This window comes from Falco biarmicus, chromosome 7, assembly GCF_023638135.1.
Source record: "Falco biarmicus isolate bFalBia1 chromosome 7, bFalBia1.pri, whole genome shotgun sequence".
Taxonomy (NCBI): domain Eukaryota; kingdom Metazoa; phylum Chordata; class Aves; order Falconiformes; family Falconidae; genus Falco; species Falco biarmicus.
The window spans coordinates 73,555,867-73,573,938 of record NC_079294.1 but is presented as its reverse complement, the minus strand read 5'-3'; the positions used below and the strand labels follow the sequence as shown (position 1 = coordinate 73,573,938).

The following is an 18,072-nucleotide window of genomic DNA, read 5'->3' as shown; positions in this document are numbered from 1 at the left end:
ACAGCTTATATACGCTTATCAGATCATTAGTCAATGTCTGAAGTTTTTAGGAGTTTCCTTTAGTCCTGTCAGTTCTGCAAATCCATCACCTGACTCTGTCCCAGGTGATTCATGGGTCCCTGGTCTCCGAGTAATTCTAGAGCTAAAGTGGTGACAGACATCAACTCTAGGTCAGATGATACATGCCAACACTCACCACTTACCCGGGGTGGCAACCTGCTCCCATCCACTACCTCCTGACCTAGGAAGCCCCTTAGGGAATTACAGCAGCAGTTTGCCAATGGAAAAACCAGAATAGCATGACACAGTGACTCAAAGATCTAAAATGGACCCCTTCTGCCTATAGAAACTGGTGCTAAAAACACAACAGATGAACGAGAGAACATTAACTGCATTGACTGATGCTAGAGCAAACCTCACTGGCCACTTAAGGAGAAGGGCAAAACCAGAATAGCAGTAAAAGCCTGCATGCCCAGGACTGTAATAAAAGAAAAAACCCTGGCTGGAGATTGTTACAAGCCCAAGTAATACACATCCTCTTCAGCTGCAATTTGAGTTAAGATGTAAAACAAATCTTGCAATACACCCGTATTGATTAGTTGCAAGGGCTCACCTCTCACCATGTCTGTTATGGGGTGCAGGTTCTCCCACTTGTCTCAGCTACATTGGGCGCCAGTTGTTGCAGTCGGAGCCCAACTCAGTCAGCCCCACATGGGGCACCCACTGTTGCAGCACAAGCAAGCTATCAGGCTGCAACAAGGCTTTTATGGTCGGACAGATTCTACTGTCCATGCTGTTTGTCCTTCCTCCAGAGGTCAGACCACACCACTCCCCCCCCCCCCCCCCCCCCCCATCCAACCCCCTCTCCCACACTCCTCAGGGCTATTTAACTACTTAGCAGGAACGAGCTACAGCTACACATTGTCCATGTCGATCAACCCACTACCTTGGCGGCAAGGCCACAGCTGCATATTATCAATGCTCATCAACCCTCTGCCTTCACTCCTCTACACTCTTCTCCAAGAAATTCCAGGGAAGACAGTGACAGAAACCTGTGTTGGAACTAAGTGCCTGGTCAATGCCTCCAAGTAACAGCATCCGTGACGTCCAGACAGACAGTGAAGGAATAGATGGATTCAAGAATTAAATTAGGGAATGAGGTAAGTAAAAGGCACGGAGAAAGGGAGACCTCTTGAGTTCTGGAGAGTATTTTTTGATATACCCAATTTCTGGTTTTGTGGCTCAGGAAGAACATAGCCCAAGTTTTGGTGCAGCAGTTATATGGCCACAAAGGGAAGGTGAGAGCCAGCAACAGAACTCCTTCCTGGCACCTTCTGTGTGGGAGCAGTGCCCAGACATTTTCAGTTTCGGAGCAGGGCTCCGTGAGAGTGACAAAGTGAGGGGACTGTTTTGTGGACGAGAAGGAAAACCATGACAACACCATACAGTAGGCAATTCCATTTTAATAGTCTCCAAAGTGTCACGGTTCGAAACAAAGAACAATAGGGTAAGAGAACGAATATGCAGCCAATACCAACAGAAGTAGCGCTGGTAAGCTTCTCAATATTGCTTTTTGGTATTTCACGGGGAAAAACATTGAGCCTAATATTTCTCATCTGTAAGTTCTTGGGGGCTTTGGCGAGAAGGAAACCAACACTCTTACTAGGTTATCTGAGAATCACAGTTTACAGTTACTCAATGTCTTCTGGTCTCACAGGATGAGGCAGAGGTATAATTGATTTCTTCTCTATATCTCTGGAAAGAGCTTTCCTCATATCTATGGCAAAAGAAAATAATGCTATTATAAAAGACAGTCATTGCACAAAGCCATATTAAGTGACTTCTCTATTACATTAAGATCATTTTTTGAGAGGGTTTCCTAGAATCCTAGAATATCTTGAGTTGCAAGTGACCCATAAGGATCATCAAGTTAACTCCATGCTTCTCGCAGGACTACCTAAAACTAAACCATATGACTAAAAGCATCATCCAGATGCTTCCTGAGCTCTTGACAGGTTTGGTGCCCCGACTGAACGCCCTGTCAGTGGCTAAGATTTTCCTAACATCCAACCTGAACTTCCCCTGACACAGATTCATTCTGTTTCCTGTAATTAAGTTTCATAACTGATGTACTCTTCAGTAGGAAAAGCTATCTAAAGCAGTATACAGAATCCCATTCATCAATGGCTATCTGAACTTGTTTCATATTCAAAAAAATACAAACAGGCCCAGGAACCCTCAACACAAGAACCTTTCCATTCAACTTAAGGCACAACAACTACTTACCATAAGCATCTTCATCTGGCTCTCCGCTGCTAGCAGAGTAGTACTCCAATACTGTCCGGTACACACTGTAGCCGAGCTGCTTATACATATTTACTGCAACCTGATTAGATACTCTCACAAAGAGATCAACAAAAAATCCACCCTTTCTTTGGAAACATAAAACCAAACAAAAACCACAGTAAGGAATAGCAAGTGAATGTATTGCTAAATAACCAATAACTTGTAATCAGACCAAGAGCAGATCTGATGATGTCATATGCTAATTAAACACTTTTCACACTGCAGTAACAGATGCACTCCTTTCCCAAGGGACAAATCCTCTATAAACTCAGATTTTATTCTATTTTTGTCACATAGCCATCCTTTTATACCAGCCTGTGGGTTCAGAATTATGAACAGGAATTCAAACAGGGCAAGCTAAGCACTCACACAGGTCTCATATACATAAGAAACTTTTTATTTAAAAAATTTATAATCCACATTTTCGATTGCATTGGCTTAGGGACTGCCTCCTTCAACGTTTGTGGCAGGGAGCAGTGGCGGAATGGGTCACAAAGTTTAGTTGCCTAATACAAGGCAGCCCTTCTCCTCACAAGGCAGATTCTTAAAAATGTACTATTTTCCAGTTTTACCAATTACAATGGGGTTGCCCTACCACCATGAGTTCAGGACATTTCCCTGTGGGTTCATTTGACACTCAATTAAATTTTCAGCAGGTACAAGCAGCCAAGCATGACACAGAAAGTAAGCTAAGCTACTGTCTACCATACAGAATTGGTTCCAAGGCTGCCTGCAGGAATTGCAAAAAGCCCACGATTACTGAACAACCAAGCTGGAGACACTATGGGAAAGTGTTGACATTTCATGAAACTCTTGCTGTCAAGACAAGGACCTTTTATACAGTATCTCTATTGGAATTCAGGCTACATCCTACTCATTCTGGCAAGTTAGCTTTCATAGAAACCCTGAGATCTCTAATTACAGGGAATCCTCAGCGAATCGGAACACTACTTAAAGCAAAATTCTGGGTCTCTTTCATTCAAATCAAATGCCTAAGCCATGGACAGGTGTCTGTAGAAAGATTACTTTTAGAAGATTAAAGATAAGCACAGTACTCACTTTTCTGAAATTTCTTCCAGTAGTTCCATCAATTTAGCAGCCAAACCCAGCCGTCGAAATTCTGGTGCAACAGAGAGAGCAGTAACATGTCCATGCCACTCTTCCCTAGCCACAGAGCCTTCTGCTTTACCCATTACTGCGAACATACAGAGCATCAGAGCAGGAGCACCTTGGGAATAATGCACCACACACAGCCACACGACTTTACAAAAGAACCAAGCAGTCCCCAAACAAACATTGCAATGATTGTGGTAAAGGCTTAAGCAGTGATACTATGTTATTACCCAGTGATTCACAGCCACTAGGTTTCATTTTGATGAAGTATTGCAGTTGTTTCTTGATTAGTGTAAATAAATACATTTCCACAAATTCATTGTTTGAGGCATGAGTCCCAAATGCAAGTTTTCAGCAATTCTTGTGAGTTCTTTAACTGAGTGGAATTCATGACCAAAGTAATGGAGGGCTATAAGCCCAAAACTCACCATCCCAGCAATTACTGAAGACTTTTCATGACTATGGGGGAATAGAGCTTGGGAAGCTTTGCCAATGTGGCAAGAGAAAGCAAAGGCCCTGGAAACACTGGATGTTTAAGGGGGGGAAAAAAAAGCAGGGTTGGGTGTGTGTTCTTCATAGGTCCTCTCCTTTCTACGCAGAGCCAAGCTACTGTTAGCTCAGTAATGAATATTCAGACTTCCACAGGGTACTCTTAAAAACATCATACACTGCTAAATAAGAAACTGATGCGGTGGGTACAGAGAAACCTTCCGTACAGCAAACACTTTAAGCTTTACTGTTAAACACTTTATTTCCTGGGTCCCTGCAAAGACTCTCATTCTGTGCCCACCTTCCCAAACCCCCAAAAGAAGGAAAAAAAACCCAATTGGAAAGTACAAACAAACCAACAGTTCTACTCGGAATGAGTTCTGAAAAACAAGAATATCCCACAGCAAATAAGCAACTGACATCCAGACCCAAGGGCATTCCCTTACAGGACAAGGCAAAACCCAAGCCCAGCATTTTCAGTTACTGATGACTAGCAGCGTGTGAGGTCAGAGCTGAGCGTGGGCACCTCATTCCGGGAGCACAGAAGCACTCGTACTTACACATTCACCCGTGTAACACCTGGGCAGGCGTTACGGCAGCCGAGCCTCCTTGCCGCACTTGGAACGCCACACCGAAAACTACTGCCACGAGCCCTATACAACACCCTTAGACACTTATGGAATGGGAAGGCGCTGCATAACGTTCCTCCTCCCTGCAGAGTATCTGGAAAATGCGAAGCCTAAGAAAAGCTCCAGCCTTACAGCGCGCCCCTCCCCCCCCCCACCGGCGAGACGGCGGCCACGCCACTCACTGTAGCCCATCAGCTCGCCCCCGGGCGCCTCAGCCACGATGAAGTACTCGGGCCAGTGGGCCAGGTACTGCAGGTAGAAGGGTGTCCCGTACTGGAGCACGCAGTTAAGGAGCAAGCTGCTGCCGCCCGCGCTGGGACCCGCGCCTCCTCCCCGGCGGCCGGCGGCAGCGGGAAGGATACGGTCTCCGTCAGCGGGTCCAGGTTGCTGCGAAGGAAGAGCGACGCTCACCACGGGCCCGAGCCCCACCGCCGGCCGGGGGAGCCCCGAGCTCCCGCGGGGAGAGGAGGAGCCCCGCGTGCACCCACGGCCTGAGCGTGGCGGAGAGCGGGCGGGGGGCTTGGGGCAGGGGGGAGGGGGCGGGAGGAGGCAGATGGTGCTTACATGTTGTTGAAGCGGAAGAGGTCGTCGCAGGTGAAGGCGCGGAGCGTCGTCATGCTGCAGCTGCTAGCCCTGGCCCTCCACTCCGGAAGTGCGCCCTTCGCCCCGGAAGCACTCCCGCGGCCTGAGGGCCGCTTCCCACCAGCCCTGGCAGGGAGGCGTCGGCGCGGCGCGGCCCTGCTGGGAGAGCTGCACCCGCGGGCTCCGAGAGCAGCAGGCGGACGGCTGGGAACGCTGTGCCCGCCTGCGGCGGGACCGGGCCGGCAGTGCCGGGGGGCGCGGGGCGCCTGGCTCCAGGGGGTAGGTCGCGCCTGTGCAGCGCCCAAGGGCGGCCCCGCGGCGAGCCCCGGGAGGCGCACACCGGCAGCTGCCGGTAGCAGAGGCCGAGACCTGGGTTCTTTTTGGCTTTGTCTTACCTTGTGTAAGGGACAGTCTCAGGACAAAAAGAACTCTTGTAACAAACAGGGGTTTGCGAAAAAATACAGCTCCCTCTCTGCTTCGGCAGCTTGATTTGGTTCACTTTCCCTTACGCGTGTGCGCACCCCTCATAGCCTCTCTAATTGTTGCAAGAGCCAGGACAACAGCACAGTACTTTTTTTTTTTTTAATCTGGTTCACCTATCTGCCAGTCCTCACCAAGCAGACTTTGTGCACTCTTAGTTTTGTGGAATTAAGAGAAATGGCCTCTCCCCACTGCGATACGGAATCCTCACCCAGTTTGTGGTGCTGCAGCTCAAGCAGAGAAAGAATGATCCGCTTAACTTAAGGCTTGCCTGGAAAGCTGAAGCTGCAAGGATGACATGACAGCCTTTAAGATGAAAAATAAGAGACACATCATGGGGAAATAACAACAAAAAGATTTGATTTAAGCTGCTGCAGGTGGCAGTTTTGCAGTAGGTACTTTCTGTGAATTCACAAATAATCCCCTAATGCAACAGTAACTTTTCGATTAAAGTTCTCTATTTCTTCTCTGTTAGTAAGATTTAGGAATTTATTACCTCCAGCTGTTTCCATTAGCCTTTCCAGTTACTTCTATATTTCAAAAAGAGGGACTAATAAATAAAAAGACTACCTCAACTATAAGCTTTTTCTTGCTTTTCAGCATTTTGTAATATGAAACACCTCGCATTGGAGAAGATGGGGTAGCTTATTTTTGCCAGTCCAAATTCCTTCCTAGGTTTATGTATCTGTTTCCTGGCATTACAAGAAGCGAGAAGTGTTTTGCATGGCACAGTGAATACAATGTTCTAATTTTTAAAAGAAACAATTGCACAAGAATAGACAGTGGAATCATCTTGAGGTGGTTTGGGTGCATGTTTCCTTTTTTGCACTCTGCTTTTCCTTCGTTTCATGCCTGAAATTCTGAGTTTGCTTCCGCCCTACTCCTTCCCTCCCCTAGCAGAGCCACCATCATATGCAAATAGTGGAATTTGCTTTAGCACCAAATGTCAATCTTAACTTCAAAAGAAATGGTTCAGCGGTTCAAGATACCTGCCGGCTGCTTTTACTGCTGTTCAGGTCAAGCACACTAACTAGATTGATAATGTTATTACATCCTTCCTTTGCAAAGAGTTTAAAGTGGACCGAGCACAATGAAAGGCAGCAGCATCAGAGTCTAATGATACACAAACCATTCAAGTGTGAACCATTTCTTAAAAACAAACCAACAAACCAGAACACAGCACCCAGCATTTCAAATTATAATTCAGTATTACAATGTATTATGTGCAAAACTCACCTTTTACAAAATGAAATACAAACATGTGCCAGGGGTTTCAGATACATGGCAAACTGATGAAAACGCTATAATCTCTGCATGTACAATACACATGCTGCTCATAACATTTTTGTAATTATCTGCCTCACGTTACACTGCTCAAAGCAGGCCTGGGGAGAATCCCACGTCCCTCTAGAAAGACTAGCCCAAACTGACTTAAGTAGGGTCCTATCTTGGACAAATCTATAGAAGACATACATTTAATACCATTTTATCTTTGCGTATGTGGGATTGACTTTCACATCTCACCTACTAAGTAACTTAGAACCATGAAATGCTGTAACACATTCTTCAGTTCAAGCCAAGTTGATGTTGGTGACATACTATACAAACTAGTTAGCGTTCTCCTTTACCTTACTGATCTATTTAATCTTCTGGAAAAAACAAACAGTATCTGGGATAGACACTGTCAAATTGCTCTGCAAATCTACAATACTGCTTACATAAAAGTTCCTTACCAACCTCCTCTGCTTATTTTCTGCAAGGAGCCTGAACCAACAGACATAACATGTTTTTATTGTAAATTAAGTTGTCTACATTCTTTCTCTGCCCCTTCTCTACAACCTTTTCTTTCAATATCCTCTTTCAACCCCTAGTTCTATCTGAAGCAATGCATATAAACAATAATCCAGATAACAGTACATCATGTTCAGATAAAGGCACTGAAATTGCCAGTGCCAATGTTACAATCTTCTTACAGGTAACAGAAGTTTCATGAGAACTCTCCTGTAACAGGGAAAGAAAAGAAACCACAGAGACTTTTAATACAACACACTAAAACCAGCAAGAGATTTATTCTTGTATATTAAATGTTAAAATCACATGCGTAATTATAGAATACTTTATCGTAAAAAAATGTATTTCAAAAAACCCTGACAGTTTACCTGCAACTGCTATAGAATTTCTATTTTTTATATATATATATAAAACTATGGTGATTCTCTGTAATAAAAAAAATTAGGAAAGGATGCAATCATCCAAGTAACGATGCGTTAACTGATGCCCTGCATCAGACAGTCTTGTCAAACTCATGCTGGTGAAACTGAGCTCATACCAGCCAGAATACTTGTCTTAGCATTCATATACTTGAATCAAAATGACATTCGGCTATAGGGTGAGTGCAAGAAAATACATTTTTGCACGCTACAGCAAGAGACCTGCAAAGGGCCACGGTATAATATGTTTCAAAAGAGTCTGTGGTACAAGAAATTCAGCCTCATGGGCCGTTGACTCAAACACATTGGTGGAATACTCTGTATAACTGGCTATATGCATGATTTACACGACGTTTTGTATGCAATGCACATGTTTAACTAGGTATTTATGGTTTAAGACTTGTTTTGGCTCCTAAGGCAGGCAGCCACAAAGATGTTTTCAAGAGTTAACAAGGAACAGAAATTAAAGGAGTTGCTGGTTTTAAGAAGCTGACTCATCATTGTTTTGAAAAATGCCACCATATGGATCACTGTTAACCCCGCTTGTAGACAAAGCAAAAGACCTGGGGTTGCGGACGGCTGTGCAACTCTGCCTTAATTTTCTGAAGGTAGGTATCTTCTGTCAGTTGCTGCCGGGTGTCATCGACAAAAAGAAACAGGCTATATTCTTCTGCATTGTACACTTTAAACTTTTCAGTACAAAGCTGACATACATCTTCAGTAGTGATATTAGTAAGGTCATTCCTGTACATCCACTGTTAACTTCCTGGAATGCAACACGAAGGTAGTTCTGTAGAATGAGAAAACAGACATCAGAAACAACCCCCCCAAACCTCATCCTCTGAAAACTGAAAGCTCAGAGACCAATTATACGTAACAAGTGGCAACATTTCAAATGACTGATCTTGGTAGAGCCACACAATCACCATTGACAGCACTACCAAACCCAGCCAGGAAAGCAGAAGCATCACCCTTCTGCACAGTGACAGAAACTGCCTCTCCCTGCTATCAAAGCCACCCTCAGGGCTCACAGGGCAGAAATATTCTTCCACCAAGAAAAATGCACAAATCTCACCCATTGGTATGCTAGCTAGCTGAATTTCTAGAGCGTACACATAGTTCCTTGATAGCTTCACTGATTTTTTTTTTATTTTATTGTTTTTACAATTCAGTTTGCTTACTTTATTTATACTGCCTGTTCAGTTTTTTTAAAAAGCGAAAATGCCACATGCTTTGCTTGTAAGTGGAACATCTCTGCAGTTTGCATTCCAAGTGCCTGGTCTCATTTAAGTCAAAATTAAAGCAGTTGGTGCCACCAAGCATTGGATTAAAGAACTCTCTATACCCATGTTAACTCCCACAGGCTTCCACTGGAGATGACTAGTTAGCATCAGCCATCCTTTGTCTCAATAAAGCAGGGTCATCACCACATTTGGTCACAGGAGGCTCAATAAACTGTAAAGAATTCAGCACAGATCCTCAAAGCCCTGGGTTTGAAAACGAGGGAGCTCCTAGCTTGGGATGGGACATCGGAAAACTCAGTACGCTTCTCTGATCCTCTTTATAGGCTCCAGGCCAGGGCTGGTTCAGCTGCTGCCTGCAGCGTCAGCACAGACTGGATGCAGCAGGCAGGGAAAACTCCTCCACAGAGCCCCAGTCCCTGGTTGGGGCCAGGCTTGTTACCTGTAGGCAAGAAGTGGAAGCCTCAAGCCTTCTGCCCTCAACCCTCGCTTAGGCTGCTCCCACAGCTTCCCATGCAGATGAGTGGCACAGGAGGCATTATTTCACATTTGCAGTTCGTCACAGGCTCCAAAAGCAGTGCCTGGAAATTGCTCCGAAATGTACTTGATCACACTTCAAAATTACTCTGAAAAGTGTAATTTGAATCAGCACAGAGGAACAGAGCGGATAACTCACGTGGCTGTGCTCAAAGCTCTGAACAGGGTCTAAGTGCTTATTGCTGAAGGCTGTTCCTAATGGTTTCTGTGCCGTTAAGGCAATTTGGTAAATAAAAATAGGACAGGATATTTAGTAAAACATCCTTCAGTGCTGTCCAGTGACTATGTTACAGCTAATAGGAAACAAATGAAATAAAGGACATAGCCTCTCTTTGGAATCACAGCCGTAACTGCCTTGGCTCTGTAAGGGCAGAGAGAGACTGTCATTTTAATGCAGCGTGTTTGCACAGAACTAGCAAATGAGGAGGTGACTAAGACTAAGATATGACAGTGTGTCTGAGGCGGTTGCTGTTTTAAAAAACAAAACCTCACAACCAAAAAAGCCCACCAAACCAAACAAAAAAAACCCACCCCAAAACAACACACAACCTTTTATTCTCCCTCGTGAATTCTTGGAATAGGCATAAGAACCATGGAGTTCTGCCCTCAAATTAAAAGTGTCAAATTCTAGCAAGCTGAAGTGGCCAACAACATAGCAAGATTGCTAAACACTGGACTTTTTTCTCAATGGTCAACAAACCCCCCTTCGTATCCTAATTAACAGAAAACCTAAAGAAACATTTATATTATTATTAAAGCCTGGAAGGACAGCATTTCTAGCAATCTGGGTCTTAGACCAATATTCAGTGTCAGAAGACATGGGATCAAACCATCCAGCTGTTTATCCTTTCTACTGAACTGCTGTTACTGCTGCCTTTCAGAGAAAGGTGTTTCTGGATCCGATCCCCCAAATCAATTCCCAGCTAGCAGTTTTCACTGATTAAATAAAAAAAAAGTATAGGAGGGTCACCTCTCCAGGCAAATGAGCATCTAAGTTCTGAACTGAGGACTGCTTCATTGCATGAACATCTCTGTATGCTCCCCAAACCAGCAACAAAAATTTTTGTTTACTTCGGCATACACAAAGTGTTTTCAGCTGTCCTCCCAGGTTGCTTAACACTCTTCAAGCCAAAACAGACACTCTTCAGGTTTTGTGGGGGTGGGGTTTTTTTGTTTGTTTGTTTTGCTTTTTAACTGAACATCATTTGATCTGAGCACCATGTAGTGTTCCTGAAGTGATGCTTATAATTAATTAGCCTCTAGCCTCAAAATGGGAACAGGAAGTGATTTGATAAATGAATTGTAAAGGCAGACCAGCTCGTTTCGTCATGACTTGTGGAAACGCATCTGTATCCTGTGCTGACATGCTATTTTGTTTTGCTGCAAACTACACAAGTCTGCATCTAGAGAGGACAACATATTAGTCATCACCAGTGTCCTTACACAGCCTCTTTACAGCCCTCACTGCCTGAAATTGCAGGCATGCTCTTGCCTTTTCCAGGCTTCAGTTTACCTGTTACCCACTACTGTTGCTCCACTGAGATTACCTGTCAAACCCTAGATTTACATACAAGCCCTGTTTATCACCTACGATAGAAAAAACATCCATCCATAAAAGAAGGGCTCAGTAAAAGACTGAACGAGCCTGGGAACCATCACAAAAAGGCACAGTCCTGTACAAGCTACGTTGCCTGGGAGGCTGAAAGCAGAAGGCTGCTTCAGAACACCACGGTGTGTGGTGTGCACGTCCAGAATACATGACTACGCTGCCATTTGCTTTCTTATCGCTCTTCCTAATATCTTGCACATTTATAGACTGGCATGACTAATACGGATCTATTTCAAGACACCTCATGTCAGGATGGCCAGGTGTCCAGCTCTTGGTGGAGGTCTACAGTGACACATGCCTCACCCCTTGTGCAGACAAGGGCATCTCCTCCAAAGAAGCAAGGCTTGAAAATCAAGACCTCACACAACCTATATGCCTTGATAATCTGCACAACCCTGAAAAGAAAGGTAGGACTGAGGTGAGCGATGGATAGGTGGTGGTGCCAGAGGCTGAACAACTAGGGAAGAAAAGTCTCCAGGGTAAACTTCCTCTCATTTTACCTGCCTAAAGCATGCCAATAAATGACAGAACTCTCTGTGCTACGTCTGCTCTGCTTTGTTCAGCTGTGGGTTCATTAAAACTCACATTATGGCAGTGTGGTAAATACATATCTTTTCTTAAAGAAGAGGTAATAAAGGAGCAGGGAGTAAGTCACAAAGCAAAGCAAAGGGATGGCTGGGAAAGGGAGAACCAAATTCTCTGCTCAGCACTTTTACCGCTGCTTCTTACTTGCCCCATTTGCCTGCTCCTATAGCGAAAGGAGCAGTGGTGAGGGACACATTGGTCGGCCTCAACTCAATATGAAAAGATACTAGGATGAACCACAGGGTAGGGGAATGGGACACCAAAACAAATGTACAAGCACCTAAAAAGTCACACAGCACTAGAAAACAGTCACCTTTTTTTTTTTTTTTTCAAGAGCCAACAGTGGCATACCATTCTAATTCCTTTAAGGATAACTGGATCAGTGTAGACGAGGGAAGCAGGGTCTTAAGACCCATAACCCTATTCCATGCAACTTTCCTATAAGCAAACAAAGGAAATACCGTCATGCTGTAATTACCATAAGGCAGGTGGCTTGAACAGGTGTATGAAATACTGCACTTGGAGTTTTAGTCTGCTTAGTAGCTTCATTAAAACTCTGGATGACAGAGCAGAGACTTTACATACAAAATCTGCATGTGACATCACAGCAGGAGTGGGAGAAGGGCATCCGCAGTCCTTCGCAGACCAGGTTTAATTAATAAGTGGGAAATGGGCATAAAGCTAATGTGACAAAATCTCATGAGAACAAAAGTAAAACATCGCCTCTCAGCAAGAGGAATACAAAAGCAAAAAGCGCTGCTCAAAGCAGCCCCCCCCGGAGCAGCCAGCAGAGTGCATCAGCGGGGGACTGGCTGTGCCCCTGCACACCGCGGCTCTACCCGCCCGCAGACCCCAGTCCCTGCCACAGGGCACGGCCTGCCGGCCAGGGACCAGCACAGCCTCTCCAAGCCTCCTTCAACACCCAACGTTTAAGAATCTGTTATGTGAGTGGCTAGAAGATGATGTGCATATTATGAGCAATCCAGACTGAGTGGCCTCGTTGTAATAACAGGCTGCAGCTGTTGTGAAGGACATATGCAAGGCCAAGAGAGACAAAGAAACTGTGTACTGGCAGAGAGATAAGAAAGTCGGACTATTAAGGAACTGCATATGTGGAAAAGAGATAAAGGAGCTGGACTGAAAAATAAGAAAATAGAATGTTGAAACAGAATGTAGGCGAGGAGCATGAATACCACGCCGTGACCAATCACAGAGTGCAGCAGAGTGAACAGACAAGCAGCTTTAGCCTATTAGCAATCTAGAAGCAATGTGTGTGCTTTGTGCTAGTGTATAAATTGCTGTGTATCCCTTAATGAAGTGGCACTAACTTGGTCACATTGGTTGTATAAGTTGTATAAGTTGTGTCCAAGCCTTACGCGTCTCCATTACAGATCAGAAATACCGAAACAAAGAACAGACAGTATTGTTTAGGCGCCTTCCCACACAACCAGTTAATACCTTATGGCCAAATTATTTACGCAGCCAGTCATTTCTTGGGCTGGGCCCAGGCTTGGGCATTGAGACCAAAGCTGTTCAGGTGTCCATCCTGCCTGGCGGAACAGCAACAGTTGGCTTGATTCCCTTCTCTTCACAGACAAGAAAAGACGATGCAGTATTACCGTTAGATTGCAACACTACCAGAATCGTTCTCTGTTTGTATTGAAGTACAACAGTAAGTCATAACACAACACAAACATAAACACATAAACACTAAGTCATAAACACATAACATAAAAAAAGCAGAGGAGAGGTTTATGTATAGCCAAGGACCACTTACTCCAACTTGTAACTAACTGATAAATCAACTGAAATATATTTATCCAGTATGCATTAACACACACAAAGTAAATGTAGTCAGATGCAAGTTTAGGCTTAAAGGTCAAGTCAGTGGAGCCTTCCCTGGAGAGAAGTTCATTCCTCTAACCAGCTTGTCCCATTTGTCAGCCTACCAGGATTTAAAGATTGGACAGCAAATTCAAAAATAGGTAAGCCAGCATTGTAGACAATTACTATTAATTTAATACAATGCATACTTCAAACAATTTAATCTAACACAGTCTGATTAGACCTGTTGTTATCTCAACCCTTCGATGCTCCACATTGGGCACCAAAAAATAGACTGTCGTGGTTTAACCCCAGCTGGCAACCAAACACCACCTAGCTGCTTGCTCACCCCCACCCACCCACCAGCACCCGGAGGCGTGGGGACCAGAATCAGAAAGGTATGTAAAACTCGAGGGCTGAGATAAAAACAATTTAGTAATTTAAACAGAATAAAAAGACAAGAACAACAGTAATAATAATAACAACAACAACTAGGATGGAAAGGTGGGGAAAAATGGGTAAAATCCCAAGGAAGGGCAAAGAAAAAACCCAAACTATCAAAACCAAGTGATGCACAGTACAAATGCTCACCACACACTGACCGATGCCCAGCCAGTCCCCGAGCAGCCATCCCCCCTCAGCTAACCCTCCAAGTTTCTATATCAAGCATGACGTCCCACGGTATGGAATACCTCTTTGGCTGCTTCAGGGCAGCTGACCTGGCTGTGTCCCTTCAGTCTCTTGTGCCCCCTTCCAGCCCTCTGGCTGGCAGGGCCCAAGGAACAGACAAATCCTTGACTTAGTATAAACATCACCCAAGCAACAAATGAAAACATCAGTGCAGTTATCAGCATTGTTCTCACATCATAGCCAAGACACAGCACTTGACTAGCACCTAGGAAGAAAGTGAACTCCATCCCAGCTGAAACCAGGACAGTCAGCCTCCTAGGATTTAAAGATGCAACCAAAGTCAAGTTTTGCCAGAGCAGCTGCTTGATTTCTAGTAGGAAAAGCCTATTCACTCAGCAGCTCTGCTCCTGAAATGCACCAATGAGTCCTTGTCCCAATTTCAGAGGGACCAGGCAAAGACTTGCCTCGCAAAAGTACAGAGTATAACGTATATACACACACACAGAGGAGCTTGTCTGATCTACCAGTGTAATAGACTTGTGTCCTATAAACTTTTCAATAGTTTGTGGTGTTTAAAACGCTGTGAATTCAGCCGTCCCTTGTTCCCATGAATCTCATAGCAGGCATACGGTAATGGAAAGACTATGAGAGCATCCATCCAAGAATGACAGAATAGCATCCTACCGTGTCTCTCTGCTTCTGGAGTCACACGATTGGCAGCTTTATCCAAGCGCTGTTTAAACGGCTTGTGCTCGACGTCCTGCTGAGGCTCTCCTGCTCCGTCCATGGCATCGATGCTCAAATCTGAAAGCAGCGAGCAAGGAAAGCGGTCTATGAACACACATTTGTTATGGCCTGTGGCAAGCCGAGGAAGTGAAAAGACAGAATCTTTCAGCCAGCAGGGTAAGAACGTGCCAAACCGGGAGAGCACGTACAGCTAGTGTCAAGTGACCGACAGGGAATAAAACACACGGTGCAGCACGCTAAACGGCCCTCCCAGGTACGGGGTTTGGTTTGGTGTTCAAGAAGGACAGTTTCCAACTTCCAAGAAAGCGTTACCCTGAAAGGTAGACGCGCTTAAGGCAAAAAGCCAAAAGCAAACCCCTCAAAGCCCAGAACCATTCTCAGGAGCACAGGAGTTAAGCCTAAAATTGGTTGAAAACTGCCTCCTACCTCTTCCCCTACCACCTTTCCCCCTTCAACATCAGCACATTTCCTTGTGATCCCTTTTCACAAAAAACATTGAGGTCTGTCATATCGGCTTGGTGCCGAAGCACCACGATGCGCTTGCTGGCTACATGCTCTCTTAGAAGGCTCATAGCTTCTTCGCACACAACAGCCGAGGCTTCCAGCCTCTTCAGCCTTCCCACGCCCTGTGAAACATGAGGAAGGCAAACACCGATAACATCACAGGGGATCAGGAGGAAGTCAAGATGCACTACATTCAGAGCCCAACGCATTACCCAGAGGAACTACCACAGCAGAACAAGAGGCAGGAACGATCAGTAGACAGGCGGATAACATGCACGGCAGCAATACCCAGTCAGACTTGCAGGACTTCCAGTCACTTCATCCTGCAACTTTGTTTTGAATTTAGTTAAAAGGTAATCAGATTCTTAACGCTCATTCTGCTTTTATAACTTCTGGAGAAAGGCTAACACGTGGCATTGGTATTACAGTCAGAATTCAAGTACAAAATTCACGGCAAAGCTGTGCCTTGTCAAGTGACTTCCAAAGCAGGCTCTGGAGCCTTTCAATGAGACAGTCAAATCTGGAGTCCCAAGGGAACTCTGTGCCAGCTCTGCCAGTGCGACTGAGCGCTCTGACAAGTACACCGCCATACAGAAACATAAGTGGGTTTATACCTCGGGCTCATTTACAATCTAGAAAAATAATACTGCCCGGCCGGACGCGCTGCTTTAAGCGCCTAGCAGGCCTGGCTGCGTAACCACGAGGGACCGACAATTCCTCCCCGGCTGTTGCCCAAGCAGCAGCGCAGCACTCGGAAGCGGCGGGCACACGGAGCCTCGTGGGCCCTCGCCAAGTACAAAAGTTATCCCTCCGTAGTCAGCAGTCCGACTCACAAGCACGAGGCACATGTGGAAAAGTAACATCTAGATTGACCTTCAGTTTAGCTCCCCTTGATTTGTCAACGTACAATTCCGGATAAACCTAGATACAAGGAAAAAACAAAAGAGCCCCGTTTCACTGGGAAGCAAATCCAAAGGCCTCTTCCCCTCGGCTGCTCCGGCCCAGGAGCTGATTGTGACGACACAGGATCAGCGAGACACCTGAGCTGCTGCCTCCCAACCCTCCCCGGTAGCTAAGCGTTTGCCGTTTGTAATACTTTTTAGAGAAAACAACAATAGGGAGGCGGAGTCCGCCGCCGGGCTTTCTTTTCCTTCTCTTGCCCGCTCGCAGGGGCGGGAAGAGGCTCCTGAGCCACCCCCCTGCGACAGCGTTACAGCAAACCCCAAGGCAGCCCCTGCGGCCCGCGGGGGCCGGCAGCCCCAGCCCGCTCCCACGGCCCCGGCCAGCCGCTGGGGGAAAGACAAAGCCCCGCGCAGAGCTGCGGCGGCTGCTGCGGCTGCCCGGGCAGCCCGGAGGCGGCGGGGGGCGCGGCAGGGCGCCGCGGACCGACCCCCCTCCCGGGTCCCGCCGCCACAAGTGAGCACCGGGGCCGCCCCGCCGCCGCTCCTCGCCTCCTCGCTGAGATAGCGGCGCAGCTCCGAGAAAAAAAAAGGCAGCACCGTGAGGAGGCCGCTGACCACCGTCACTGCCGGGGAGACGAGAACCGCCGGCAGCCGCACCGGTCCCGGGCCCGCCGCCGGCCCCGCCCCCGCCCGCCAGCCCCGGCCCCGCCCGCCAGCCTCGGCCCCGCCGGGCAGCACGGCCCGGAGCCGGCCGAGGAGGAGCTGGGGCTGCCGTTCCGCGCCGGGGCGGGCAGGGGCTCGGTGCCGCCGCGGGCTCCCCTCAGCCTGCCGGCCCCCGGGGCTCTGCGGGGGCCGCCCGCTGGGTGCGGGCCGTGCCCACAGCGGCTGCCTGGGCGGGGGGGGGGGGGGGGGTCGCGGAGACGCAGGCGGAGGAAAGACCTCGCTCCCTTGTCCCCACCTTCCAGCCTTGCCGCGTACACTGCACCCCATCATTTCGGTAACACCTCACTTTCCCGTCACAGGGAACGGCTATGAACTCAAGAGGTTAAATCGTGCAACAGCTCGTAATGGCTTACTTGTGCAAGGAAAAACCTCGTATGAGCTTTTCCTAAGCCGCATATTTACACCACTGCTTCTTCCTACGCAAAAAGTGCAGTCCTGCAAAATCTCTTCTATTTTTAAAAAGAACAATTTGACATTGCTGTTACTAACAGATGCTTCCAAATGCAAACACAGCAAATGCACCCCCTCTTTCCCACAGCAAAATAGAACGTGTCTCTGGGGTGGGCACAAGACAGGAACTCTGTGATGTTGCAGCTGTTCCGCTGCAGGAAAAGAAGGTTCAGAGGCTGCTCCAGCTTCTGAGCTTCCACAACAGCAGCTTTGGGCTGCTAATACAACAGCCCAACATTCTTGTGGAAGCTGAGTAAGCTCGGTTTTGCTTAGCTAACGACTACAAAGTCGTTCTCCTGAAGCAAGCAGTGGAGTCATAGTTTACTACCCGTGTGGGTTAGTGTCCCATTGTTACCGAAATCTCGGAATGAAGAACTTATCGACACCAATGTGATGTAGATAAGCAGACACTTCTTTATTGACGGCCGGGTGCGTGAGTGAGTCCTCTCACAATCAACGCACACCAGGTCC

General features: G+C 46.6%; 1 protein-coding gene, 1 long non-coding RNA gene and 1 other non-coding gene across 6 annotated transcripts; all 3 read right to left on the bottom strand.

Moving 5' to 3' along the window:
- Positions 1–119: 119 nt before the first annotated feature.
- On the bottom strand, positions 120–204 carry LOC130153317 (small nucleolar RNA SNORD45). The gene has a single exon (XR_008823321.1). It is a non-coding gene; the product is annotated as a small nucleolar RNA SNORD45 (small nucleolar RNA).
- Positions 205–1,443: 1,239 nt separating this feature from the next.
- Positions 1,444–5,297, bottom strand: LOC130152148 (N-alpha-acetyltransferase 20). Of its 2 annotated transcripts, none has more exons than XM_056345159.1 (6): positions 5,142–5,297; positions 4,940–4,964; positions 4,733–4,850; positions 3,406–3,541; positions 2,287–2,432; positions 1,444–1,777 (listed from the first exon to the last, which is right to left on the bottom strand). In XM_056345159.1, exons 1-6 carry the CDS (start codon positions 5,192–5,194, stop codon positions 1,692–1,694), a joined length of 564 nt encoding a protein of 187 aa, XP_056201134.1. In that variant the 5' UTR covers positions 5,195–5,297; the 3' UTR covers positions 1,444–1,691. The 2 variants fall into 2 exon arrangements, with proteins under 2 accessions (XP_056201134.1, XP_056201135.1); XM_056345160.1 differs by having other exon boundaries at positions 4,760–4,850; positions 5,142–5,296.
- An 8,116-nt stretch (positions 5,298–13,413) lies between these two features.
- Positions 13,414–16,795, bottom strand: LOC130152150 (uncharacterized). 3 transcript variants are annotated; one of them, XR_008822898.1, is made up of 4 exons: positions 16,400–16,795; positions 15,449–15,648; positions 14,960–15,079; positions 13,414–13,766 (listed from the first exon to the last, which is right to left on the bottom strand). It is a non-coding gene; the product is annotated as an uncharacterized LOC130152150 (long non-coding RNA). The 3 variants fall into 3 exon arrangements; XR_008822899.1 differs by lacking the exon at positions 13,414–13,766 and adding an exon at positions 13,773–14,590; XR_008822897.1 differs by lacking the exon at positions 13,414–13,766 and having other exon boundaries at positions 14,787–15,079; positions 16,400–16,781.
- Positions 16,796–18,072: the final 1,277 nt, after the last annotated feature.

What these genes read in the sequence shown, in the direction of transcription:
- LOC130152148 (XM_056345159.1), bottom strand. Translation starts at nt 5,194, where the DNA reads ATGACGACGCTCCGCGCCTTCACCTGCGACGACCTCTTCCGCTTCAAC. An exon ending in CTGGAAGAAATTTCAGAAAA is followed by an intron (nt 2,433 to 3,405) that starts GTGAGTACTGTG and finishes ATGTTTCCAAAG; the next exon opens with AAAGGGTGGATTTTTTGTTG. An exon ending in GCCAGATGAAGATGCTTATG is followed by an intron (nt 1,778 to 2,286) that starts GTAAGTAGTTGT and finishes CTTTTGCCATAG; the next exon opens with ATATGAGGAAAGCTCTTTCC.